Source organism: Elephantulus edwardii, unplaced genomic scaffold (assembly GCF_000299155.1).
Source record: "Elephantulus edwardii isolate Elephantulus edwardi_28Jun2011 unplaced genomic scaffold, EleEdw1.0 scaffold00340, whole genome shotgun sequence".
Classification (NCBI taxonomy): domain Eukaryota; kingdom Metazoa; phylum Chordata; class Mammalia; order Macroscelidea; family Macroscelididae; genus Elephantulus; species Elephantulus edwardii.
In genome coordinates this window covers 968968-996626 of record NW_006400090.1, presented here as the reverse complement: position 1 = coordinate 996626, position 27659 = coordinate 968968, and the positions used below count along the sequence as shown (strand labels likewise).

Below are 27659 nucleotides of genomic sequence, written 5' to 3'. Positions count from 1 at the left end.
CTTTTTGATCCAATCATTCATAGATATTTTGTTTTATAATGTTTGTTACCATTGATTAGTTGTCTAGTTGTCTAGCGGAGTGCTTCAAAATGGCTTCACTTGTGGTAAGCTAATTGAGTTCTTACTCAATTTGTTTTTCTAGTTTCTTGTCTTAATGAATTACTCTAGGGAAAACAGGTCCTTTTCCCTTATTGTTTTCAGCCATGTTTGCAGAACTAGATATAAATCAAGTATGTATTAGTTTTATTCCTTTGGACTGATCATTTTGACAGTATTTTCTGTCAACATGTGTAAATTTTTTTACCTAATCATATATCTGGGGTTGTTTGTGTCAGGGTATAAAATAGTTACTTCCCCCACTGGACATTGCAGTGCTACCTCTCTCAGTCTGTAAGTTTCCTCTGCTAATAAATAGAAATGAATGTGTTTTGCAGTCCCAGAGGTATGCAATTCAAATCCACCTGATGCTCTGCTGGAGAAGGAGGGGCAATCTCTTCCTATACCAGTCAGATCCGATTTGACAGTACACACAAAAAAATAATAATACTTTTTTTTTTAATTAAAAAATAAATTTTTTAAAAAAGAAATTAATGTGTTTTAGTCTGTCTCTGTTTCACTTTTTCCATTTCTCTGTGAATACAAATCTTGAGGGGCTTTACCTTAGGGAAACGAAGCCCAAGATTAATGTAATGAATTGGTTACAATATCTGAAAACCTTTCAGGTATGTTTTAAAATCAGAAAGAGTGACTCCTCCTATTATAAACAGATCCTTCTAAGATGTAGACTAGTGGTTACTATCTTATTAAAGATGACTTTTTCCTCGGCTTAAATGGCTAATTCTTTGAGAATTGAAGGGTTGTGTGTGGGTTTATACGTACACAAATTTATGGGCATTTTCAAAACCGGTGAATTTGTTAAGGCAAAAAGATAATTACCTAAATAAATCATGAACCATTTCCCAATTCATTAATTGAAGAGAGAGCTTTAAAGAACAGAAATTTATTTTCTCACACTCCTGGAAACTTAAACATTCAAATCAAAGCTCTCAATATTGGTTTATTTTTTTTCTTCCCATGTTGTTAACTGTTGTCCCTGGTTCCCTGTACAGTTGACTCTTGTACAATGCAGGTGTTAAAGCCCTCCACCTTCTCTCTCTCTCTCTCACAGCTGAAAATCCACATATAGCTTATGAAAATGAAAACCTATGTATAACATACTCTTTGACCTCAAACAACACAAGTTTGAACTGCCTGGGCCCACTAATATGCAAATTTTCTTTTCCTGTTTCAATTGCTGTGTAACAAACACATCCTTAGACCTAGCTCAATAGATAACATGATAAATGGAGAAAAAATTAAAGTTGTCATGAGTTTCAGTTTACCTGAATTTACAGTCAACACTGATGGAAGCGGCCATCAAGAAATCAAATAATTTATTTCTTTAGCCGTTTAATCTGCTGCCAGGAAGCTCTTTAAAAAGAACTAGAGTGTAAAGATCCCTTTAAAGACTAAAGTACACACAAGTCGTCATATTTTTGATCCCTTATAGGCATGTGAAAGACAGTAAATAAGACAAAAATACATACATACATGTGAAGGTTAGACACAGAATAAAGAAAAAAATCAATGCTGAAGAATTTTGGCATTGGTGAAAAATACTAAACCCACCATGGGCTGATGTAAGAATAGACAAATCTGTTTTGAAAGAAGTGCAGCCAGAAAGCTCCTTAGAAGGAGGATGTTGAGACTTTGCTTCATATACTTTGGGCATGTTATTATGATGGGCCTGTTCCTAGAGAAGCCTATTGTGTTACTGTTTTTGTTGTGTACCATAGAGTCGGAATTGACCTATAGCTGCCCCACTGGTGGGTTTTCTGAGGCAGTTCACACTGGAGGAGATTGCCTATCCTTTTCCTGCAGAATAGCTGGTGGCCTCAAACTACGTGACTTCGGAATTGCAGTATAGTTTCTTGCCAGTAGGCCGTTAGCACACCCTAGAGAGAAGCCTTCTTAAGTTTGGAAAAATTGAGTTAGTACAAAAGAGAAAGACCCTCAGCAAGATGGTTTGGCACAGTGATGGCAGTAAGTGCAAGTACAGCAGAGTTTGTGAGGATGGCATAGGATCTGGCAGAGTTTTGTTCTGTTGTGTGTACATAGGATCTCTGTGAGTCACAGTTAACCTAACAGCACCTATCAGTAAACTACAAATTTGCAGTGATTTCAGATGTTAGGAGAGTTCGTCTCTCTATTGGATATATGTATGGGCATGAGATAGATATAGATAGGTATATGATTATATCTGGGAAGAATTGTGACTGAAAAAAATAAAACTGTAAAAGGGATTTTTCTTTTTTTAATTTATTTTTGTGTATACCGTCATATTGGATCTGACTGGTACAAGAAGAGATTGCCCCACCTTCTCCAGCAGAGCATCTGATGGATTGTAAAAGGGATTTCTTTTTTTTTTTTAATTTTTTTTTATTTTATTATTTGATAAAAGGGATTTCTGAGACAGTTTGAAGCGAGCTCTGGTGGCAGAGCCTGTGGCAAATTACACTACTAACCCAAAGGCTTTGAGTTCCTGGTGATAAGAATCCACCACCAACTCTATAGGAGAAAGATGGGCAGTCTACTTCCACTGGAATTTGGAACCTCAGAAGCTTGATGTTAGTATAAATCAGAACTGAAGTTTGAGTGAGATAGTTTGAGGATAGACGTATACAGAGATGATTAGCATCACACAGTGTTTTAAGTATATACTTGATTTCACAGTAGCATTAGAAAAAAAGAGCTGCGAATAAGTGGGTCTGTCCAGTTCATTTCTATGTTATTCATGTGTCAACTAATTAATTGTCTTAGAAAATGACCTTTTTTTTAAAAAAAAAAAAGAAAATGGCCTTTGTATGTATAAATCTAGTTATTCACTGGGTCAGTTTGCCAACATATTTTGAATCTCATGTCAGCAGTCTTTTATCTAATATGCTTATAGGGAAGTCTCTGCATTCCAACTCAAGAAATTCCTTTTTATAATACGACTCATCGCAACACTGTGAACAACAGATCTGAACACTGTCCTGTCCTGTGCCATCACATCATCTCTGACACACTCAAGCCCATCATGCAGACACTGTGTCAGTCTACCTAATTGAGCATCTTCCTATTTTTTGCCATCCCTTCATCTTCCCAAGCATCCTGTCTCTTTCCAAGGAATAGTGTCTCCTAGCAGCATGCCTCAAGTATATGAGAAGAATATATCATTTTTGCCTCCAATGAGCACTCTGGCAACACCTTCTCCTGTTTATTCTTTGTCAGGCCATAGGATGGTCAGTAATCGAACACCACAGTCCAAAGGCATCAAATCTTTTGTCATTCTTATTCATTGTCTAGCTCTCAGCAGCACAGCAAGTGATTATAAAAACCATGGCCTGAATCAGGCGCCCCTTAATCTTTAAACTAACATCGTTTGTCCTTAATAATTTAGAGAGATTCCCTGACTGCAGACTTTCTCACTGCAAACTAAGAGGTTGACAGTTTGAATCTATCAGTTACTCTGGTAGAATGTGGGGGAATGAAGGCTGTCTCCTGAAAAGATTTATATCTTCGAAGACCTGCTGTGGAGGGTTGCCATGAGTCAAAACCAAGTCAGTGGCAGTTAATTGTGTTTACACAAATACCATGAATTAAGAAGCTAGATATAGGGGAGCTCTGGTGGCCTAGTGGCAAAGAGCTGCAACTACAATCCCAGAGGCGCACAGTTCGAATCCACCAGATGCTCTGCCAGGAAAGGAGGGACAGTCTCCTCCTGTACCCGTCAGATCTGATTTGACGGTACACGCACACAAAAATAATAAAAATTTTAAAAAAATAAAAAAAAGAAGCTAGATATAGATATATATAGATACATATACACACGCACACATACACATGCACAGTACTGACCCAAAAAAAGAACAATATAAATCAAAGCTAAATATTGGAAATTATTTTTTTTAATGACTTATTTTTTTACATTTTATTACATCAGATGGGTGAGGGCTTTAGGGGACAATGGGGCACACTCAGGCCTTCTTCAGGACATCACTGAGTTCTTGCTTCCTCCTGGCACGGATGTGTGTCCTCACCCTTTTCTTAAAGAACTTGAGGGCCTGCTTGCCCTTGGAAACCTTAACAGCTTCATGACATGACGCTCTTAGGGCACAAAGCTGCACACCTCCTAGATCATGTCCCACACAAACTTACAAGCTTGGTGAGGCACTCGCAGCAAAGGCTGTGCCTCGGCTTGCTCACATTCTTGGTGACTTTGTGGCCCTTGTTGAGGCCCACGGCCATGGGGTTGCGCACACCCATGCCTGCTGTACTTCTATCGCTGCCACTTTTAATGACTTTTTAATGGTTACCATTGCCACTGTCCATTTACACAGATGAAGAAAACAAAAAACAATGTGTATAACACGTTGAATTAAAAAAGTCATTTTCCCCCTGTAAATTTGCATGCAAATATAAAATGTTAAAAAAGGGACAAATTGATGATACCTTTAGAAGAGCACATGTCCTTATTCTGGGTTTTTTGTGCTTTTGACAAAGTTCTGAGGAAGGTAGCCTCTGAGTTTCTTTGAGGCGATGAGCTGTGTAAACTTTGTTTCATTCTTCTGTCTTTCCTGCAGATCTGTGTCCTAAAAATGCTAGCTATTATGGTAACCGAGCGGCCACTTTGATGATGCTTGGAAAGTTCCGGGAAGCTCTTGGAGATGCACAGCAGTCAGTGAGACTGGATGACCGTTTTGTCCGGGTATGTAATAGGGCTGTTTGGAGGAAACAGAACTAATGCAGTTGAATTCCTCCAGCCCAGCATTTCTTACCACTTAGCTTTATTGGCTTATTGGACCAGAAAGCTTGTGAGTGTAAGGCCTGTCCCTTGTCTTATAGGTTTAGCAAGAACTCTGAATTTTGTTTATTAGCTACAAGTAACACTGGTCCTCCCAGTTGTGACAGCCAGACATTGTTGCAAAACATTTCTGGCGAGAGGGACCCTGGTGTAATGGTTAAGCTCACAATATAATAAAAACATTGATAGTTTGAACTCTCCCAGAAGCTCTGAAGGAGAAAGATCTGTCAGTCTATCCACTTCCTTTTCTTGGCTTTCAAAGATTACAGCTACGAAAACCTTACGAGGCAGATCTACTCTGTCACGTGACATAGGCTTTCTACATCCCAGACACAAGTAAATGGGCCTGGGAAGCAAGATCTCCCCTGGTTGAGAATCTTTTGCTCTAGTCTTTTTTTTTTTTTTTTTAATTTTTATTTTATTTCATTATTTTTTGTGTGTACCATCAAATCAGATCTGACTGATATAGGAGGAGATTGTTTCTCCTTCTCCAGCAGAGCATCTGGTGGATTTGAACCGTATACCTCTGAGATTGCAGTGCAGCTTTTTGCCACTAGGCCACCAGAGCTCTCCTGCTCTAGTCATTTTCATCCTGTAATTATGTCTGTGTGTTTGCTACTGTTTGTTCCTCTCTGCTTGACCAGTCACACTGCTTTGCTTTCCTTTTTCTTCCAGGGACACTTACGAGAGGGCAAATGCCATCTCTCTCTAGGGAATGCCATGGCGGCCTGTCGCAGTTTTCAGAGAGCCCTAGACCTGGATCACAAAAACACTCAGGCACAACAGGAGGTATGATCTGATCCTGCCTCTGCGAAGAGAGGCAGTATGGTGTGTTTGATAAGAAGAGTGAGTTAGTAAAAAAGTCTTTGAAAATTAGGGGTTTCTAAGGTCAGTGGGTATACACAGATGTGCTAGGGACCTAATTTGAATGAAGTTAAAGAGCTCTGATGACCTACCAGATAGAGAGTGCTGCCAGTTCAAAGATGGACAGTTCAAATCTACTGTAGTTACTTCAAAGGAGAAAGATGGATACTTTATTCCATGTGATTTGTTCTGTCTAAAAACCCTCTGGAGGGTCAGCTGAGTCTGTTTTGACTTTAATATGAAGAATTTTTTTTTTAAGAATTCAAGTAAACTCAAGTTCTGATTATACTAGTAAAAATTAAAATTTATGTTACATCTAGTCTTGCATCTTCATAGGTACGGAAGTTACTATGCTCCTCGAATGCTAGTGAGTGAGAAATATAAAACTTATGCTGGCCTATGGCAATGCGTTATTCATATTTACATCACGGGAACCCAATTTTACAAATAAATTGTCTTTGAGGGTGTATCTTTAAGGCAAATTTGTAAGTAGATACAGTAAGGGATACTGTTTGTACCTAATGTTTAAATGTGGTATACCTGGACATGTAAAAAGTATTAAGCACTTCCAGGTGCACTAACACATAATGATTAATAATGTTTTGATGCATAGTGCAAAGTTGTACCTAATTGTTGTTATAAACATTGTATGTACCTTGAAATTTTGTGGGGATCAGTTTGTAATTACAGGTTGTATACAACAACCTGGATACTGCCTATATATCTGAGTGAATCTTACATTTTTGTCTTCAAGTTCAAACTGAGAATATAAGTTCAGCCTTAGCCTTTATGTGAAGGAGTCTTGGCAGCATCTTCATTAGCTTGATTTGTAAATTTTATGGTTCTTATATTGAGGACAACTTCTTCAAGGCCTCACAAATTTTTGTGTTTGTTTATGTACAACTTTCTTAATAACTTCTGTCTTATTTTCCGGTATAGTTCAGGAATGCAAATGCAGTCATAGAATATGAGAAAATAGCAGAAATAGATTTTGAGAAGAGGGATTTTCGGAAGGTAAAGTACTGAAGAAATCTTTTCTTTAAGTTCTTAGTCTGTGTGATCATTAAAAAGTAAAGAGGGGTGTGGCGGTGTTGATTAGACTGAATTATTACTTAATATGCCTTTGAGATAACTTAGTCTGGTGTTATGATAAAAAGCAAAATGAATTTGTTATTTGACCATGTTTTTATTGTTGATGTAAAGTATTACTCTAATAAGTTAAGCTACATAATAGAGGAAATACTATTTGGAATTATTTATGAGATTTTAATAATCCAGTTTTGGGTTTTTTTTTTCTCTTTTTATAATGAGAACTGACTTTGTATAAAATGGGATGGTACTATAAATCAAGAATCGAGGCCCCTTTTTGCATTTTTGAGCAGTGAGCATAACATGTCATCTTTTTTACCTTAATCCTATACCCCTTATGGAAATTTACATATCAAAGAAGTTGACAAATTTGAAATAGGAGAAAGGTATAAAAGTTGTAGATCTTTTTCTAGATTTATTAGTAGTTATTCCTGTGTAATTCCTGACTCTGTGTAATTCTGGCTCTCTTCTTTGATACTTAGTTTATATATGGTACATATATGGGAAGTAGCTTTTAGTAGAATTTTGAAAGGTGAGGTAAAAGGCCCTGATAGAGATTTCTGGACAACTTAAAAGAGGTTTGTGAATACCAGGTGAGAAAGGGAGTCAGTTGTTAACCTCATGTGGGAATTTGTGCAATACCTTCTTAATTCAATAAAAAAAAGTACAGTGAGAGTCTTTTTAAAAAGCTATACATGGCATAAATCTTTGCTAATATATTTTTCAAGTTGTACAGAGACCCAGCTTTATTTTATTAGCAAACCTCATCTACTCTTTGGCTCTAATAACCAGTGTATTGGTGGTGTCATGTGTAAGTTTTTGGTGGGGTGATGTGTTGTATGTGTGTGAAGAGATTCTGCCTCCTGTCACATAGGGTTACTTAGGGAAAAGCTTTGTCTTGAAAGGGCCATCTTTTGCGTTTCTTTTTTCTCTTGTACATTCTGGAGCCAGAATCCCTAGTTTGTGACAGAATCCTCTGTTTGAGGCATTCCAGCCCCACCTCCCTATCTCACTGTAGCTCATGGTGATGTCACAAATGAAGAATTATGATCCTGGCAGGGGAAACAGATGAACTTGGAAGAAACAAAGATATTCTTTGCTTGCAGCTGTCCCTAGTCATGGAGATGGGGGGTGGGAGAGAAACACTGAGCCTCAAACAGATAATTTGAGGAGCAGCACTCTATTCGGGATGTCAGGAAGGCAGGAGGGTGTGAATTTTGAGCAATTCTTCTCCTAACCTGTCGCTGGAAAACTCCACACCATAGTCCTACAAAATAACCTGCTTTGAATTTTGTCCTTGAATATCCAGGACAGTATGTTGAAGGAGAAGCATTCTTGACACCACTCTGTTTACACTAAAAAGTTGCCTCAGTAGAAAGCTCATGATGCTTACTTGCCTCCCCCTTGAATTTAATTTTGGGGAGGAAGTGCAAAAAGTAGTTGTCTTATTATATATGACAGCATAGAGGAGACAGGGTATGAGATTCCCAAAGCCATCTCAGCACAAGTTTTGCTGGGATGTTTGTAGACCAGTGGAGAAGAGCTCATTAGGAGCTCTGGTGCTGTCCATATGGAGTTGTGCTGCCACACCTCTCTGGCCCTTCAAATCCACCAGCAGCTTTGTGAGAGAAAGATGGGCAAGCTCCTCCCATCTAATTTACAGCCACTGAAAACCCCCTGGATGGTCAGCTGTGACTTCTGACTCCATAGTTTGCTTTTTTTTTTTACTTTGACTCTTATTAATTAGTGTTCTATTTTTATTGTATATTATTTTTTCCATCACCCAACTTACCTGTTATATTAAGTTTTGCTCCCTTTTCAGCCCCATTAAGCCCCCAAGGCTGATCCTATCTGTGTATAGTAAACTTTCTTCCTTAGCTTTTAATTCTGGTGATCTTATAATTGTCCTTTTGTGACTGTTATATACTTTCTACCCTAGTTCCCTGCAACTATCGATATATTTTCTATCTCAAGAGATTTATAATCTATGTCTTTTTGTATCTGGAATCTTTTGCTTATCATATTTTCAAGATAACATACTGAGGCATGCTACAAAGTGAGTAATTTGTAGCATGCCTCAGTCTGTTATTCCTTTCTATGGTTGAGTAATTTTCCATTTTAAGAGTATAGCATAATTTGTTGATCCAGTCCTATATTGACAGACATCTGAGATGTTTCCACTTTTTGACTGTTATAACTAGTGCTACTAGGAATATTCACATACAAGTATTTGTATGTTTCTTTTATTTTGTATATATACCTAGGATACTTTGCAGCTTTGGGACTATGATTATCACATTTTAAAAAAAAGGTGCTTCATTAGAAAATTGGGGATAGAAATACCATTTGTCCAACAACCTCTCTACTAGGTATATAAGAGATGTAACATGAACTGATAGACTCACACCCATGTTTACTACAGCATTATTTACAAAGAATTGGAAACAAACCAAGGGTCCATAAGTGGACGAATGGCTAAACAAACTGTGGTCCGTTCACATAATGGAGTATTATCTGTCACTAAAAAACGATCAAGAAGCTGTGATGAATGATGAATGCACAAGATGAATGTTTCCAGACTTCATTCTTTCATGATCCTCCCTGCCAGATTATGATAGAGAATGTACACCTCTGGATTTTCCTTTGGGTCATTTATTCTTGAGAGAGAGTAGGAATCCACATTGGCCTCCCAAATAAGCCTTAAGAATAGCAGCTAAACCAAAAAGGAATGCTTAGAGAGCAAAGTTTTGTGCTTTTTTTTGTTGTTGTTATTTTTTTTTTATTATTATTATTATTTTGTGTGCATGTACCGTCAAATCAGATCTGACTGGTACAGGAGGATATTGCGCCTCCTCCGGCAGAGCGTCTGGTGGATTCGAACCGTGTTCCTCTGGGATTGCAGTGCAGTTTCTTGCCACTAGGCCACCAGAGCTCCCCATGAGAGCAGAGTTTTGAAGAAAGAAAATGGAACTGTATGGCCACCCTTGATGAGGCTGAAGGCTTAAGCCTAGTGTTGCTTGTTTTGGGGAAGTGAGATGATTTTGACTGTTGGTTTGGTTTGTATAGCAGCGTGTTGGGAATAGTAATCTGATACTGTCTCGTTAAACCTATGAAGCATCAACTATTTTGTTGGTGTGTTTGTGCTGAAATATGGGTGTAGAGTGGCCTGGAATCCTCAGTAGGCTGTGAGGCTCATGCACAGGGAAAGAGCAGACTGTGAGCAGGAACATGAGCTGCATTGAATCCAGACCAGGGTTTTTTAGCCATTCTGTGTCTAAAGGAGGTAAATAAGAGAAGTTATACCAAGTGGCAAATACTGTGGTTTTTTTTATTATTATTATTATTAATTTTAATGAAAATATACAGACTTTGGATTTCCATTAATTGATTGTTGCACTTTTCTCCCTGCCCACGCCTCCCTGCCCCCAGTTTGCTCTTCTCTTTGAAAAGTAAAAGAAAAATTCTTTCATTGTTATATACTCTCTCCCTCTAAGTCCACTCTACTATGCAGCCTTCATTCTGGACTCCTGTCATGACAATAATACCTAATCATATATCCCTTTTAAACAGTTCTCTCCCTCATCTGTTTCAGTGCAGTATACATAATTTATCCCATCTTTCTCAGTCTCCCCCCAACCCCGATGTCAGTCCCTTTTTACAACAGTGGCCTTATGCAATATTTGTCCTTTTTGACTGAAATATTTCACTCAGTATAGTGTCCTCCAGGGTTGCCCATTTTATGTAATATTTCATGAGTTCCTTGTTTTTCAGTGCAGCATAGTATTCCATTGTGTGAATATACCACAGCTTCCCTATCCATTTGTTGATGGGCACTTAGATTGTTTCCAACTCTTTTGCTATTGTGAATAAAGCCGTGATAAACATGGATGTGCAGATATCTGTTTGGGTGGCAGTTATGGTTTCTTTGGGGTATATTCTCAGTAGTGGAATTGGTGGGCCAAATGATATTTCAATTTACAACTTTTTGAGAGAGCACCATACAGCCTTCCATAGTGGTTACACCATTTTATACTCACACAAGCAATGAATAAGGGTTCCAGTTTCTTCACAACTTTGCCAGCATTTGTTATTTGCAAATACTATGTTCTATATAGCAGGATATGAACTTTGGCCATTTACTGTGGATATGGTCCATTATAGAGGCTGCTGAGCTTCCGGATCACTTTACTGGCTCTGGAGTATTGATGTCTAAGTTTCAATCATTTATATTAATTTTGGCCGTTTTGATCAAGTTCCTTAATATTTAAATGCCTCCATTTTCTTTCTCATCAGTAAAATAAGAATAAAAAAATTAACTACAAAATTTGTTTTTAGGTTTGGAGGGGATAATGTGTAAAGTACTCTGTAAGATCTGTTGTGATACTTAACATCTGGATCAACTGTTCTCATTCAGTGGTTCAATTAAGTGTATTGGTGATACTAAAACTCTTAATATTTTCCTCCTCAAAAGTGATCACAGGAAACTTCTCATCTGTTGGCTGTGACTAAAGTAAATTGATGACATTACGAGGGTTCAGGATGAAGAGTCTCATTTGCTTTCTTCCTCCATACAGGTTGTTTTCTGCATGGACCGGGCCCTAGAATTTGCCCCTGCCTGCCATCGCTTCAAAATCCTTAAAGCAGAGTGTTTAGCAATGTTGGGTCGTTATCCAGAAGCACAGTCTGTGGCCAGGTATGAAATCAAACCAATACCTTATTGAAATGGCAGGTAATACTGGATTGATGCTGTAAGGCTACTATAAAGTCTTGTAAAAAGGCCTCCACAATGACCTGACATCAAAAAGGTTAGACCAAGTTTGAAAACCTATAGGGTGGATTTATAGGAGTAGATACTTGAACTGTATGTGAAAGAACAGATTTGATTTGGGTTGGTTTTTTAAACTTCTTTTCTTTAGAGTACTTATATTCTGAGGGATGGTCATTAGCAAACTCTGTCTAGAGACACATAGGAAAATTTCAGGTTTTGCAAGTCTCTGCCATGATAGTGCAAAAGCAGTCACAGGTTTAAGATAAAAGCAAGTGAATTGTTTTGGGAAGGCCTCTGAGTGGTACAGTTCGTGTTTGATTACTAAGGTAAGTGGTGTTAACCTACCCTGTAGCACTATGGAAGAAAGGCCTGGTAACCTCCTTCCATAAAGAGTGCAGCCAAGAAAACCCTATTAAGCAGGTCTGCTTTGGCGTGCCTGGGATCACTGTGAGTCAGAATGGGCTTGACAAAAATATTCTGGGAAAGCTTGGAACACTGACTTCTGTTGTATACTTTGAAGATTAGATACATTTTATTTGTTGTTGTTGTTAATGTGCCCTCGAGTCGCTTGCGACTCATAGCGACCCTATGTACAACAGCCCTACTCTGCTCTGTCTTGTGCCAATCACACTGTCTCTGACACTCCCATCCTAATTATCCCAGTCACTGAATCAATCCACCTCATAGAGGGCCTTTCTCTCCTGCCCTGTCCCTCCACCCTCCCAAGCATGATGTCCCTCTCTAAGGACCGGTCTCTCCTAACAACATGTCCAAAGTATGTTAGACGGAGCCTCAGAATCCTTGCCTCCAAGGAGCCACCCAGTTTAACCCTTTCCAGGACAAATCTGTTTGTTTTCATAGCAGTCCATGGTATCTCAATACTCTTCTCCAGCACCACAGCTCAAAGGCATCAATTCTCCTTCTGTCCTCCTTGGTCATTGTCCAACTCTCTGATGCATAACAGGTGATTGCGAAGACCATGGCCTGTATCAGACGCACCTTAGTCTCCAGAGAGACACCATTGGTCTTCAGTACTTTGGCGAGTTCCCTAACAGCAGACTTTCCCATTGCAATGCGCCTTTTAGTCAGTGAAAAAAATTGGCACAAATGGTAGGGGTATGCCAGACCCCAGCTGAGTATATCCTTTTTTGGCTCTTGCAGTGACATTTTACGAATGGATTCCACCAACGCGGATGCTCTGTATGTACGAGGTCTTTGCCTTTATTATGAAGATTGTATTGAGAAGGCGGTTCAGTTTTTTGTACAGGCTCTCAGGATGGCTCCTGACCATGAAAAGGCCTGTGTTGCTTGCAGAGTAAGTTCTGGGTACCAGGTCTGTGTGGGAAAGGAAGCCTCCCCTTGGGGCCTTAAAGATGCTTTGAGGGGAAAGTTGTTTTTTCTTTTTTCATTTTATTTTTTTATTATTTTTGTGTGTGAGTGTACTGTCAAATCAGATCTGACTGGTACAGGAGGAGATTGTCCCTCCTTCCCCAGCAGAGCATCTGGTGGATTCGAACTGTGAGCCTCTGGGATTGTAGTTGCAGCTCCTTGCCACTAGGCCACCAGAGCTCCCCTGAGGGGAAAGTTTTAGAATCCCCAGAAATAGTGTCTCTTTTTCAATTGCAAAAGATATTTGTTTATTTATTTATTTATTTATTTTTTCCATTAGAAGTTATCTCAGAGCCATTTTTACTTCCCTAAAGGTAAGGTCATGTGATCATGATAGGATAAAGTTCTTTTGATACCTAAGTGGTTTTTATTTGTTTTTTCTTCCTTCAACTGAGAAAAAAAAGAATTGAGAATTCTTACCCTAAGACATTAAGGCAGGCTGTGGGTTACACAGATCTTACTGACATTTCCCCCCCACTTCTTGATTTTATAAAATCCCCCATCCATTCCATTCCTTGCACAGTAGGTTAATGGTGAACTCACCTGACTGCTAACTGAAAGGTTTTAGGAGCATCTGTAGGGTCTGCTCTGCAACAAGAAGGCTCCATGTTTCCAACAATTTGAATCCATCAGGCACTCCGTGAGAGAAAGATGGGTACTCTTCTCCCATTGAGATTTGCCATCTCAGAGACCCCATGGAGGGTCAATTGTGAATCAGAACTGACTTGTTGGCTGAGTTGATTCTACTCTATAGGAAGCACAGCAAGCAACAGAGGATTTGTAGCGCAGGTGGGGAGGTGAACGTGAACGCTGGGTAAATCTGAATATTGGGATTCAAGAAACAGAAGTAGACTCTGGCCTCTAGGTAGGGCTAGGTCTTGCTGCATGTGTAACTGACCTCCCTTTGACTTTCCTCATAGAATGCCAAAGCACTTAAGGCAAAGAAAGAAGATGGGAATAAAGCATTTAAAGAAGGAAATTATAAACTAGCTTATGAACTATACACAGAAGCCCTGAGAATAGATCCGAACAATATAAAAACAAATGCTAAACTCTACTGTAATCGGGGTACGGTTAATTCCAAGGTAAGTGCGTGGTCTGGGTGTTGGGGCCTATGAGATATTATTAAGGGACATAAAAGAAATCTTGGAAAATCTGCCCAAAGAGGATAAACTGGATGACAAGAGGAATTGTTTGAATTACTGTCTTAACTTGTTGAGAGCTACTGTCTGAGAGGCCAGCTTTAATTGCTCCCTTCTGTAGATATCTGAAAGCACTTGAGGGACGGTTTGGGAGGGTAGACCCTTCTTTTCAAGGTTCCTTTCCCTAAGCTGGAGAATGTCTAAGAATTGTAGTTTGATGTTTTTGAATCAAGAAGCAAGTATTACTGCTTCTTGATTAAGCAAGTGGTTATTTCTTTTTTTATAGCTATTTGCAGATTTGAGGTTTTTCCCCTCCACCATAACTGATGGTCACATGCCCAGATGGAAATAAATTTAAGTGCCCTTATGACCTTAAGCTCATAAGAAACAAAGAGCAGGCTCTTTTGCCCTTTAAAAAAGTCTTGTAGTTAAAAATCATAGTCATTCTTGACACTCTAATTGGCCTCTGGAAAAATTCAGGGCAAGAACTTCATTTACTAGTTCTTTGTCATGGAGTACTGACGTGGAAAAACTGAGGTGGTTTATCCTTGCAAACAGGTATACCTGGCTTGCATCATTTAGGAAAGAAACCAATTCCAAATTTAGGGAAGCTGCCTAGTACCTTAGATCCTGGTTTTCCCACTGACCAGGAGCGAATGTGATACTTAGGGGGCCAGCATGACTGATCATCTTAGAATGGTGAAGCCATGCTCACAGCTCTGGGCTCCCTCAGTCACCAAAGATGTGAAGTATGACTGCTCTCTTTCTCCTGAAGCTTAGGAAACTAGATGATGCAATAGAAGACTGCACAAATGCAGTGAAGCTCGATGACACTTATATAAAAGCCTACTTGAGAAGAGCTCAGTGGTGAGTGCCTCTGGCGGGAGGGGGGAAGAGGTAGTTGCAGATGGCCTACCAGGGGACTTGCATTGTGGATGCTGGAAGCAGACCCAGGGATGTTGTGAGGTCATTTGGTCCTTCCCCCTGCCTCTAGGTGGGATTGTTCCAGTCCTAGACTATCTTTATAGACCTCCAGCGGAGGAGATTGCACAAGCTCCCTCAGTCTCCCATGCCTGTGTCTAACGCCCTCACGGTCAGTACGTTTCCTCTGATACCTGACCCACATTCCTTTTGTTAAAGATTAAATTCATTGCCTTTGGAGATTTTTGTGTTGTACAGTTTTGCTCTAACTTGGCACAGTGCTTGGCACATGATAGGTGCTCACTCAAGAAATGTTTTATTGAATGAATGGTATGGTGCTTGGAGAAATTCTCTCTTGGAGACAGTTGAAAGTTGTGCTTACTTGGTTTGTTCTGAGTTAGGGTTATAGTTGGCAAGAGTTTCAGGTTAATCTAGTTCAGCCACCAAGCAGTGCGGTGTCCCCCTTGTGTAACATCTGGGGTAGGTTATCTGCCCGAGTGTTTTGATCTGGAGGACTCTGCCTGACAGGCAAGATGTCCTGGCTCATCTTTCTCATGAGCCAGAATGAGCCTACCTCTAATGTCTACGTCTGTGCTCAGAAGTAAGGTGTCCCAGCACACTTGCGCATCTAACTCTTTGGCCCACCAGATTATTTTCTTCAGACAAGAGCATTAACAGCCAGTAGAGACCTGTCTAAGTCTTTCTCTTTTATTTCCACTGACCTTTCTGTTTGCAGCTGGATGCTTTAACCACTGCACAACCAGACCTCCTAAAGGAAGGCGTATGTATATGCCACTCATCCAACAGCTGTTTCATACCTTGTTAGGAAGCTCAGATCCGGGAGCAGTATTCAGAGCTTCTAGTCTTGTTAGTGGTGCAGACCTTCCGTTTAGCATGCAGTCTTTCCCCAGATTATTCACTCTTTTTTAAAAAGTAGGAAACTGCTGCTGATTATGGTGCTTTTCATTAAAAGTGAATTTCTAATAGATGACTAAACCTGTCAGAAAGAGAAGGACACACAGTAGAGTCTACAAGACCAGCCACTATCTGTCATCCGATCTTTGAAAACTACTGACAGACAAAAGTGTGAGCTTGGGAGAGAAGGCTCCCCTTTGAATCAGCCAGAGGCTTATTTCAACAGAAGTAAAATGTTCTGTGCATGAAAATGTTTATTGTCATTTAGTTGCTAATAGTAAAAGAGAATCATTTAAATGTCTAGAGGAAAGGAGAGTGGTACCTCAGTCTGTGATACTGTATTTATTTACGCCAGGTGCATATGTACAGAATATGTACAGGTACAGATCAGTAAGACACTCTGATACTTGAATGAGGTGTAAAAAGAGAGCAGAAAATTAGTTCTTCTAACAGGAGGAAGGAAGGATGACTTGAAAAGTCAAGAAGTGCTCTTCTGTTTGTGGTAAAAACATAACTATCTTTAGTGGCTCTGTACCGAGATCCCACCAGATTTTTTCTGTATCTCTCATCAGAGTCTAGAATTTTGCCTGAAGCTGTCTTTACTTTCTAATGTTTGTTTTTCTTTAATTTAAAATCATCATCATCATCCATATAAAGATGTGAAATAAAGGTGGACATCACTGTAGTAGAAGCCAGTTCGATGCATTACAAATAGGCCTGAACATTGCATCTGGTTGCTTATTATGCGAGGTTTCTTCTCCCAGTGCTGTCAGTTAACATTGCTGTTCCTTTAAATCCCCGAATTGAGATGTTGCCAAAATATTGGGAATGGCTAAGTTGTCGGGCTTCTCTTACCCAGCACATAAGTGTCGTGTCCCCACTCTGGCCCCCGGCCTGGTAGAGTGGTGTATACAGTGATGGACTTATGTGGTAGCAGTAAATTAACTCTTGTGTAGCAAGCAGCAGCACTGCAGAGTCTCTTCCCACTAATGGCAGTCCTTGGGACTCCACCCCATCTGTTTGACACCAGTGATCTTAACAGGACATGGACAGAGCCACTTGCTTCTGTGGAAGGGCCAGTAGACAGCCTTTCAGGCTAGTTTCCTCCCGTCTTGGGTCAGAGGCCCATCCTTCCTGCTGTGCTACTGAAATAATAGCAAGCTGGTACTTGGGCTTTTCTCTCTGGCTTACCTGTTTTTCTCAGGTGGATTTGGTCTTACTGGGAGCATTTGCCAGCCACCATCTTGACCTCTCTCTCTTGAGTTGTTCCTCCTCATGGCTCACTAACCCCACTTTTGCTCTGGATTGGAGCCTGTCCTGCATGTTTATGGCACTGTAGGTGCTTTCATATCCATATTTCCCTTTCTTCCTGTCTGCTTCAATTCTGATAAATTACCTAGATTCCTTTGTGTTGCCTTTCCTAAGGCAGTTCATATTGTTTCTCAAGCAAATCAAAATGAGCTTTCTCCTCTTAATTGCTTTCTACTTCAATCCAAGCGTCACATTATTAGATGCATTAAAATGCCTTGGGATTTGTCCTTTTTTTTCCCCCTTGAGGATTTGGTAGCTTAAGTATTTCTTTTAGTACTAAATGAAGGGCTTGATAAGATGAATCTTATCAAGATTGTATGTCTGCTTGAGCCATGCCTCTTCTCCCAGAGTGATCCTGAAGGCCGTTATGTTCTAATCGAACATAGTACTAACCTGTATTTCTTTCTCAGTTACATGGACACAGAACAGTATGAAGAAGCAGTTCGGGACTATGAAAAAGTGTATCAAACAGAGAAAACAAAAGGTAAAGTTTGAAGTCATTAGTGTTTCAGGGAACTATGTTGCCATACTCTTAAATCCAAAAGTTGAATCAATGCCTGTTTGAATCAGGGATCAAGGAAGTACCTAGGCCTTTTTTTACTAAATCCAGGAAGAAATAAACAGACCCCAGCTATTTTCTGGTCTTGGGTTTTCTTTGCCATGTTCATTTCCTTTTCAGTGTGTTGGAAGTATGCATGGTGTTTTTGGTTTTTTTTAACCTCTAGAAGAAAGCATCACAAAAGCCCATGGTGTGGTTAGCAAGGCTCAGAACTGCCAAGCAGCTGGGCTAATGCCCAGCAAGGGAAGCTAGAATCAGATTCTTCTACTGATGCCAGATGTCTTCTTCTAGAACACAAACAGCTCCTAAAAAACGCACAACTGGAACTGAAGAAGAGTAAGAGGAAAGATTACTACAAGATTCTGGGAGTGGACAAGAACGCCTCCGAGGATGAGATCAAGAAGGCCTATCGGAAGCGGGCCTTGATGCACCACCCAGGTAGAGCACCTTGCAAAGCAGGCAAAGCCCTTTGCCAACCTCAGACTGGAGGAAGCCTCAGAGAGGCCTGTCAGCTGAGGATAAATACTGTATCACACATACATAAAGTCATCTCTTCTCTGAAACTTTGTTTTCCTGAGACTGACTTCATCTGCATTCTCCCACGCCCCTCCTTCCAGATCGACACAGTGGAGCCAGTGCTGAAGTTCAGAAAGAGGAGGAGAAAAAATTCAAGGAAGTTGGAGAAGCTTTTACTATCCTCTCGGATCCTAAGAAGAAAACTCGTTATGATAGTGGGCAGGACCTGGACGAGGAGGGCATGAACATGGGTGGTGAGTCGATGGGGGCAGCCTGGTATGACTGAGGGTTGAAGAATGTTAGACATTTCCCTAGAAATATTCCAAAGAAAAAGTCTGTACTGACGCCTGAGGTGATGTGCCTGCTTAGAGAGAGAGTGTGTGTCTATGTGTACACACACACACGGTAAGTGTTGGTAATGTGAGGTGCTGCCCTTGGTGCCAGAGGTGCAGGATGACTCGGACAAGTTCTTATAGGCGCTGAGCCAGGAAATTGGATGCGCTGATGGTTTAGTGGTCAAGCTCTCAGCTATTAACTGAAAGGTCGATAGTTTGACCTTTAGTTCCATGGAGGAAAGATGGCCGTCTGCTTCCATAAAGATTGTTGTTGTTGGATACCGTGGAGTTGGAACTGACGCATATCTGACTATTTGGTGGGTTTTCATAGGCAGTTAATCACATAGGAGGAGATTGCCCATCCTTCTCCCGTGGAGCAGCTGCTGGATTCAAGCTGTATGCCTTAAGGATTGTCGCACAGGTTCTTACCGCTACGCCCCCAGAGCAGCTCTCAAAACCCTATGAGCAGTTTTAATTGACTGTAGCAGCCATTTTATTTTGTGGTTTGTGCGCGCATAATAAACTAAAAGCTTTTTCCGTGGCCTACAGTCTAGAGTGGGTAATAGACATGAATTCAGAAAAGGCAATAAGTTAGAGATCTTACATTTATTGTAAGTAGCCATTTTAATAATTTTAGCCTTTTCAGTAACAAGTCAAGCTCAGTGTAAAGTATACTCATTGTTGTCCAGTCTGTTTGGATTCAGAGACCCTCCTTCAGTTTTTCAAGGCTGTGAGTCAAAGTAAAAGATTACTTATCTTTTTCCTTTGGAACAAGTTTTAGATTTGAATTGCTAAGACATGCAGCCTTTGGGGTAGCAGTACAGCTTGCTAAGGGCTGTTTCACCAGAGCTTACTCCAACATTTTATAGGGAGACAGAAAGTTGCGGGGGGGTTGGGGTGACAAAAGGCTGAACGTTGAGAAGTTTCCTATTAATCAGGGCAAATGGTGTCCAGCTATTGAAAAGGCACAGTGAAGCAGATAGAGTGAGGTGAGTTTTTCCCTCGGGATCATATTGGAAGGGAGAGTATCCTATTAGTGAGACTAAGTGATAGGTTTGCATAGAGTAAGACATATTTACACACCTCACTTTCAAGTGATGGAAAGAGAGTTACTATATTACCTAGGAAAGTTTTGGAGGCCCATTCTCAGGGTCATGATAAGCTCTTCAGACACTTCTAATTTTATCACTTTTCCCCCCTTCATGTTACTTCTCCTGCTTCACAGATTTTGACGCAAACAATATCTTCAAAGCATTCTTCGGTGGTCCCGGGGGTTTTAGTTTTGAAGGTGAGTATGCCTAGTCCCTCAGGAGTCCCCACACCACAAGTGGACACAGTAACTCCTCAGTCAGAAGGTCACTGATGGAGGAGGGGAGGGACTGTTAGATTTGCCTGGCTTCGGTTCAGGTGGTTGTGCTTGCTGCCAGAGCTGCTGGAGACAGTGCAGTGTTCAGAAGCTGTGCTCACACTCGCATGCTCAATCTCTCATTTTGAGTGAAGACACCTCCATTGTCACCTATTAGTTTGAAAAGTGGCCTTCCTTAGAAAATGCAGCGCCCGCTAACAAGCCTATTTTTTCCTTTCAGCATCTGGTCCAGGGAATTTCTTTTTTCAGTTTGGCTAATAAAAGGACATCAACCACTCAGAACCCCAAAAATGGAGACTTGCTCAGTTTAACCTTGAATATGGACACAATCCGACTCCTCCCTTCCTTACGTCTCCGTGTTCTTAGATCAATTTCATTTTCTCAGTTGGATACCTCTGTCTGTGTGAGTGGGGTGAAGGAAAGGGAGCCAGCGCCCAAGACTGTGGGAAGGGGAGGGAAGCGGGGGATTGGATAGGGAGGCAGCTTGTGAATTTTTGTTGTACTGTTTAACTTTATTAAAAAAGCAGAAAAAATGAAGAGAATAAAATGTTTTGGCCCTTTCTGGCCCTTTGCTCTGACAGCTGCTTTGTGTCACTCCGGAGTCGGTGGGCAAGAGCTGAGCTGCAGCATGAATATGTGATCCCAGGGTGAACTTGATCCTCCACAGCCTGCCAGAGGCATGGGGACTCCGGCAGCATGTGGTGCTGGCTGCCTCCCCCAGACTGGTTCAGTGGGGTGAGGCTGAGCAGGCCCCAAGTGGACTGCTGCTCCCCTGACAGCCAAGCACATGGGCCCAGAGAATATGTTCCTTTTATGGCGTGTGCCCATAGTCGGCCTCAGGTGGAGCGGGGCCAGCTAGGTAGGGGCTGTAAAGACTCAATAGTTGCTATTGCCATTTGTGTACAGACGGAGGTAAGAGGATGAGATCCTAGCTCTTCACAGTGGGACAGGGGATCCTGAGCCCTTGTCTTCTCTGGGCTTGCATGCTGTGTTGCAGGCCAGGCTGCTCAGGTCAGACTTCATGCTTTGGTAATTTTTTTAAAATTATTATTATTTATTTGTGTGTGTACCATCAAATTGGATCTGACTGGTACAGGAGGAGATTGCTCCTCCTTCTCCAGCAGAGCATCTGGTGGATTTGAACCTCATACCTCTGGGATTGCAGTGCAGCTTCTTGCCACTAGGCCACCAGAGCTCCCTGTGGTCACATTCTCAGGCGCTCTGGCACAGGTTGGTAGCAGTGAAGTATGCCTAGGAAATAACCCCCAGTCCCTGCTCCCACCTCTAGTTAAGCCTGTAGCACATCAGGCTACTTAGCCCAAAGATGGGCAGCAAGAACTCAGCTGTAACTTTGAGGTATAGATCTCGGTTGCATTTTGTAGACACCTTTACTGGCCAGGTAGACACTTACCCTGCCAGAACCGCGGAAGCTAGTGGAATATGCTGCTGCTCTTTTTTTAAGGGAATCATTCCCAAAGGGTTTTCCTGCTTTTAGTAATTGAAATAGGGAAGAGGGCTATCTGACCGAGATAATTCTCTTCCTGCTGTGCCTCTGCCCCTTTTTCGTCTTCCATTCTGCTGGCAAGGCTGTGAAATAGCGACCTTATTGGGCCTAGAACTTTCACTTTTGGCTAGCTAAATAAACACTATTGGTCTGGAAAAAAATTCTTGAATTGTGACAGTTCAGTCCTTTACAGAAGCAGACTGCTACATTTTCTCTCCCAGGAAGCAGCTGGTGGGTTCAAACGAAAGACCTTTCAGTTAGCAGCCAAGTGCTATAACCATACCCCATGGCTCTTTGTTGGTTCTTCCTCTTGTTTGAGACAGTGATGACCTGAGATGGCCATAGTGGCTTTGAGTCTCTCTAGATAGAGCTGAGAACACCTGTGGGCCCTTCTGCTGGTTAATGGGCTGAGAGGCTTTGTGCTCCAGGTCCCTCACCCACCAACCCCCACCTCCTAGTGAGTCTAAGACCAGCCTCTCTCTCCCCTTTCTGCTTTCCTATGAAAGCCAACACTGTTCAGCTGCCCAGCCTCACCACAGCTGTGCCCAGCCCGCAGAAGAGAGACAGGACCGATGGCCCCAAGCTGTGGGACAAAGCCAGTCCTAACACCCAGCCCAAGTCCAAGGGAAGACCTAGCTGGGCAAGAAGGGAGAGAAACCACACACAGTTAAGATTAACATGATTTATTTAATTATCAGTCTTCAAAGTTACTGGAGTTGGGCAAAGCCAGGATAGTAACTTAAATACCAAGTACTTTTGCTGAGTAACAGCCTAATTAGTGAGGCTCTGTTATTGAGCAGAAGGAAGTGGGGATGCCAAGGAACCACAGTACATGCAGGCACTGAAGTGTTACAATTCTTCCCAGAGAAGCAGGTAGACGGGGGCCAGGCCAGCCAGGGGTCCACTCCATCGGCACCACGTACCCACTAACCCCCTTTAGAAGAGGCTCACAGCCTCCAGACGCACCATGGAGGCGGGATGGGATGAGCTGGGCAGACAGCAAGGCTGGCATGTCCCCACCCAGGGAACATAACTAGCTTCAGTATCCCCACCAATCAGCGGGAAGGATGGCCAGCCTGCCCCTTCCTGTGGGCAGATTAGGAAGGCAGCTTATCCTGCTCTGGCTTCTACTTTCTGTTTCCTTCCCTAATCATCAAACCAGTTTTATCTAGATAAGGTGTGAAAAGGAGCAGACGGGGACCCAAGGTCAAAGTTGGGCAGTGAACCCTTTTCTACCCTGCTAAATAGCCCCTGCCGCCTTGGGACTGTGCTGATTAAGAAAGGGATCAAGACCCAGGGGTCCCCCACCCTAGATCCTCCATCAGTTTTTGCCACCCCTTGTCCCACTCCCTCATCTACAGCTCTCAGGGGTCCTCACAAGCCCAGCCTGGCAGAGTGGCAAAGCTAGGCGACCCACTACCTAGAAGCAAGGCTCAGAGTTCTGGCTGTGGCTCCAGGCTCAGCCTGCCTCTTCAGCTTTAGTCCAGGTTCTTGAACGGCGCCTACTCAACCCCCAACCCCGTGTTGAGGGCTTGAGTGTTAAGAAAGGAAGAGAATGTGTAGGAAGAGGTGGTCAGTTATTTTACAAGCTTTTTAAAAGTCACAGGTTGTTAACGTAGAGTAAAAAAACAAAACAAAAAACCCTTAAAACAAAGATCAAGTGGAGGATGCTCTCTCCTCCATTCTCTGCCCCTTCTAGAGTGAGGGGCCCATGGTGATAACAGGTGGGCACTCAGAAGATAGTGCAGGACTGCAGGGCACCCCCCTTCCGGCTGCTCTGTGTGGGCACAGGCTTGCCCTTGCCGTAGTATCCCGTGAAGATGGCTCTGACCTCCATCTTCTTGGGTAGGTGCAGCAGCCAGCGCCCGTTGCCTAACGAGTAGAGCTTGCCCCGGTGCAGCTCACCCACCTCCTCGCCTCGGTTGCCCCCTTTCTCCTGCCGCACAATCTCGAGGAGGTCAAGGCCTGTCTGCACAGCCTCCACATCACTCGCACAGCCCAGGGTGATGTGTGCGCGGCTCCCTCGAGGCAGGTTGTCAGAGGGTGACAGCTTGTCCACATCATTTGGCCACAATGGCAGCTCCTGCTCACTCAGCTCCACCCGGGCTCCAGTCGTCTTGGGCGTCACAAAGAGGGCGGAGATGGTCAGCTTGAAGGCTTTGCAGTATGATTTCTTCACCACCTAGGAGAGAGCGAGAGGGGACCGAGCTAGAGGTGTCTTTGGAAGGGGCAGTGGGTGGGAGTCACTCCCCAAGAGAAGGGTGAGTGCAGAAGCAGGCAGGAGCTTCACGTAGAGGCTGTGCTTAAAGGTCTATCCTGTACAAACGTCTGGAGGGCACCTGTGTGCTGGAGGACATCCACCACCACACTCTTCAGGCTGATATTCAAACCATGGTGCTCAGAGAGACAAGTGAGCAAGGGTCAAAAGTCAGCCCACCTGCACTTAACCAAGCTGCACCACAGCCCAGTCCATGGCTTTAAGCAAACTCTTTAACCTTTCTGTGCCTTGGTTTATTCATCTATAAAGAACTGCTAGAAACTACCTCCGAGTTGATGCAAAAGTTAAAAGATTGAAAAGCCTAAAATTGTATGAGGCACCTATATGTGCCATTGTTGTTATTAGTAAAAACCGATCAAGTACAGAGACAGTACCCTTTGGTAAAAACCAGTCATCAAGTAGTAGAGGTACAGACAGTACCGTGGAGGGCAAACAACACCCCCTTACCTGCACGGACCTTCAGTTCCAGAGAGAGAAAACCATTAAGTAATGTGTAAAACAGGCAGAAAAGGAGAGATCAGGGAAAGTCACTAAAATGATACTAAAGGAGATTAGGGATGCAGCTCTGCACATCTGGGGATGTATCCAAGCATCTGAGAATGGGTTTCGGCAGTTGTGGGTATAGGTACAGCGGGCAAAGTTCTGACAGACCTATACCAGTAAGCTTTACTATGTGCCAGTGAGTCAGCACTGACGCAGAGCTGGCCCTCCAGAGGCAATAAAGGGCACGCACTGTCTAAGCTTGGCCTCAGACATTGACAGCTCAGTACCAGGCTCCCTCGGGGCAAAGCCTTTGACACACTATTAACAGAGTGACTGAATCTGACAAGAAAGGCACTCTGGGTAGGCGAGCGCACAGAAAAGGCGCTCTCTGGAGCTGTGCCTGGGAAGGGAGGAGGTGGTCTTGAACTGCTGTCTTGCTTTCTGATAAGTACCTGCCTTGCCCTGCACCCCTCCTCTCTGCCTTCCTACCACATCTCGAGTCCCTGGGGAGAACTCACATCCTGCTGGGCGTACTCGTCTGCCCCTGCGGCCTTTCCGTAGTCACAGAACTTGGTTGTGCAGTGCAGCACCCCCGGGGGTCTCTTCCCAAAGTAGGTAACCAGGTCAATCTTCTCCCTGGGCTCGTCAGAGACAACTGCAGGGAAAAGGAGAGGGGGCAGTGAGTAAGGAAGGCAGCCTCCCCCTAGGTGGGTGTCCCAGACCGTGAAGGCTCGGAGACGAAAAACTAGATAGTAAGCATAATCCATGTGCAGTCCCCTGTAATCTGTAGCTAACTCAGAACCACAGAAAGGATTTTAAGTTCCCTGGTTGTTTTAGTAGATGTTTTTCTTCCCCACAATTGAAAACTCTTGGGCACATGTGGGGTAGGCAACAAGTCATAAAAAGAGGGATGAAAATAAGAGGGTTAGGAAAATGGTACAAGGAGCAGAAAAACACATCATCACTGGCATCCCGACCCTGCCCCAGGAGAGCGGTCTGACATGGGGCAAGCGGGCCATCCTGTTAATCTGGTAACAGCAGTGGGGTGACCAGTGTCCAGTTTCCCCAGGACCACTTGGATAATGCTCAGCAGTGCCCTGTGTCACAAATTTATCTAGAGAAGTACATGACCTTCATGATAGACGTTTTGTGGGGGCGTTTGTGAACGACAGCCTTTAACAGGCCTGTGCAGGAAGGGTCCTGGGACTCATAACAGGTCAGTATCAAGAGTCGTGTAGACAAAAGTGAGGTCTGGCATATCTGTGATTTCAGTTTCCACGCCTGTAGCTGTCTGGAGTCATCCAGGTTTTTTTCTGTTCATCCCCCAGGTGAGTTCCCTCACTCTCCACAGGGGAGGAGTGCGTGCCCTGCAGCAGGCCTTGTTCTTGCCTTATTACATTTCTCCTGCTATCCCAGACAGAAAAGGATTCCATTTTTTTAATGGTAAAGCCAGCTTTGAGAGGCTGTCAATTCCCAAGGCAGAGCCACCGGCCAACCTGGCACTGCCTGTCAGGGCTTTTCTCCAGTTAATTCGCACACAGGGTGGTTCCGTCCAGGCCAGTGTCCTGCAGGCACCCAGGTCCCTGGGCCTCATGGCTTCATGGTTTAGAAGCTGAGAAAAGGACTCCGGCACAAATTACCTGCCTCAGAGTTAAGATAAGAAACTGACATAAACATGGGTGAGCATAGTTCAAATACAAAGACTGTCTCCCATTTGGGGAACTGGAAGTGAGTTAATAGGTGGCAGAGCTGCAGCAGCACCTCGTAGGAGAATAAAGGCCATGGAGGCCCTCCTGATCCACATCAGCTACACACAAACAGCCCTGGCCTGGAAAGAACCTGGCCCCACCCTGGATGGGGAAGCCCGCTGGGTCTAGAGTCCAGGGCTCTGGTCTCACAGTGGCTGTGAACAATAAAGCCCGCTTCCCTGTCCGTAGAACAGGAGGCTTGGAGCTCAGTTTAAGACTCATTCTCTGGAGGCTACTGAGGGGCCAAGATGGAGGTCAGGAGACCATGCCTTACTGCTTTTTTTTTTTTTAATTTTAGAATTTCATGTAGTATTTTGTTTTAGAAAATGGTTCTGCTAAAAATGATTTGGAAAACTTTGGGGTAAGAGTCTCAAGTTTGATCATTTGTTGACGTGATTTCTGTGTGGATTGCTTTCTCACCCTGAAGCAGGGACAGTGGTCCAGATTCAGGTAGGAAGAGGGGAGGGGAAGGCAGAAGAGGGGGGGCAAGGGGTAGGTGCAACAGGTAGAGGGGCACTCTAGGTGCTCCCCCCTCCAGGGCCACTTCTGTCTCCTATCGAGGGTACCCATCTGCCTTCCCCAAGTGGCTCCCAGTCTTTTTAGAGCATTAGGCCTGAGCACACATCACCTCAGTACCCAGTGTTTGCTGGGCTAGAGAATAGGGTCCAGGGTGCAGAGACCTGGCTTCCCCAGCCCCCCCAGCTGCCACCTACAGTGTCGAAGCTCTTTCTTGAAAGCCTTGTGGTTCCCCAGCTCGTCCAGGAAGGCCTGGCCAGTCTTGCGGAGGATCTCCGAACTCTTCTTAGTCAGGAACCAGCCGAAGTAGAGTGGCAGGAAGTCCTTCTCCAGCGCAGGCTTCAGCTTCTTCAGGTCGTCGGCTGACAGCTGCCACTGGTTCTTCTCCTTGAGCTGGGCACAGTCCAGCCGCCACGCCGTCTTGGGCTCCACTAGCACCACCTGGTACTGGTACTGGTCAGCCATGTCAAAGAGCTGCTCCAGCCGCTTCCGATCATGGTTGGTGTCGTCTAGCACAAGCACTCTGACGTCCCTGCGGCAGTAGGCAGCCAGGTCCTCGTCCAGCTGCTTGTACTCCTTGGAGACGTCTTCCGTGGTGCCAGGCGTGATCTTGTAGGCATCAGCAGACACCATCTTGGTGCCATCCCGGTACTTGTCCACGATGGCCCGTGCCAGGGTGGACTTGCCGCTTCCCGGCAGGCCACGCAGGATGAAGAGTGTCTTGCACTCATGCAGCGTGACCACCGTCTCCTCGTCCAACAGGAAGGGAAACTGTAGCTCAGGCTTATCCTTGGCCCCTGAGGATGACATTTTGCGGAAAAAGATCTTCGGCAGGAATGTGTGGCTCTTTCGGGAGAAGCCTCTGCTCTGGATGAAAAGAAAAACAGATGTCAGCTGCCTCACCAGCCTTGCCCCGGGGCTCCACCCTAGTCTAACCTGGCTACCTGGCTCTGGTGTATGAGCACCCGTAGACTTTACAAGGGCCTGCCAAGTCCCTTGGTGTTCCTGGGTGCTGCACACAAGCTCAACAGCTAGCAAAAGGTTGGAAGTGCAAGTTCACCCAGGATACC

General features: G+C 43.3%; 2 protein-coding genes across 3 annotated transcripts in view; one reads left to right on the top strand and one right to left on the bottom strand.

Moving 5' to 3' along the window:
- Nucleotides 1–20637, top strand: part of DNAJC7 (DnaJ (Hsp40) homolog, subfamily C, member 7) — a 38226-nt gene extending 17589 nt beyond the window's left edge. The window contains exons 3-14 of one of the 2 annotated variants that reach the window (XM_006901646.1): nucleotides 4665–4789; nucleotides 5561–5674; nucleotides 6689–6763; nucleotides 11413–11531; nucleotides 12768–12921; nucleotides 13916–14080; nucleotides 14913–15004; nucleotides 17695–17768; nucleotides 18135–18281; nucleotides 18461–18613; nucleotides 19920–19982; nucleotides 20281–20637. In XM_006901646.1, coding sequence (XP_006901708.1) covers nucleotides 4665–4789; nucleotides 5561–5674; nucleotides 6689–6763; nucleotides 11413–11531; nucleotides 12768–12921; nucleotides 13916–14080; nucleotides 14913–15004; nucleotides 17695–17768; nucleotides 18135–18281; nucleotides 18461–18613; nucleotides 19920–19982; nucleotides 20281–20318 — 1319 coding nt within the window. In that variant the 3' untranslated portion in view covers nucleotides 20319–20637. The remainder of the gene's footprint in view (nucleotides 1–4664; nucleotides 4790–5560; nucleotides 5675–6688; nucleotides 6764–11412; nucleotides 11532–12767; nucleotides 12922–13915; nucleotides 14081–14912; nucleotides 15005–17694; nucleotides 17769–18134; nucleotides 18282–18460; nucleotides 18614–19919; nucleotides 19983–20280) is intronic. The other variant, XM_006901647.1, reaches the window with a different exon arrangement.
- Nucleotides 20638–23296: 2659 nt separating this feature from the next.
- Nucleotides 23297–27450, bottom strand: CNP (2',3'-cyclic nucleotide 3' phosphodiesterase). The gene is made up of 3 exons (XM_006901717.1): nucleotides 26787–27450; nucleotides 24844–24980; nucleotides 23297–23746 (listed from the first exon to the last, which is right to left on the bottom strand). The coding sequence occupies exons 1-3, from the start codon at nucleotides 27397–27399 to the stop codon at nucleotides 23297–23299; spliced, it is 1200 nt and encodes a 399-aa protein (XP_006901779.1). The 5' UTR covers nucleotides 27400–27450.
- Nucleotides 27451–27659: the final 209 nt, after the last annotated feature.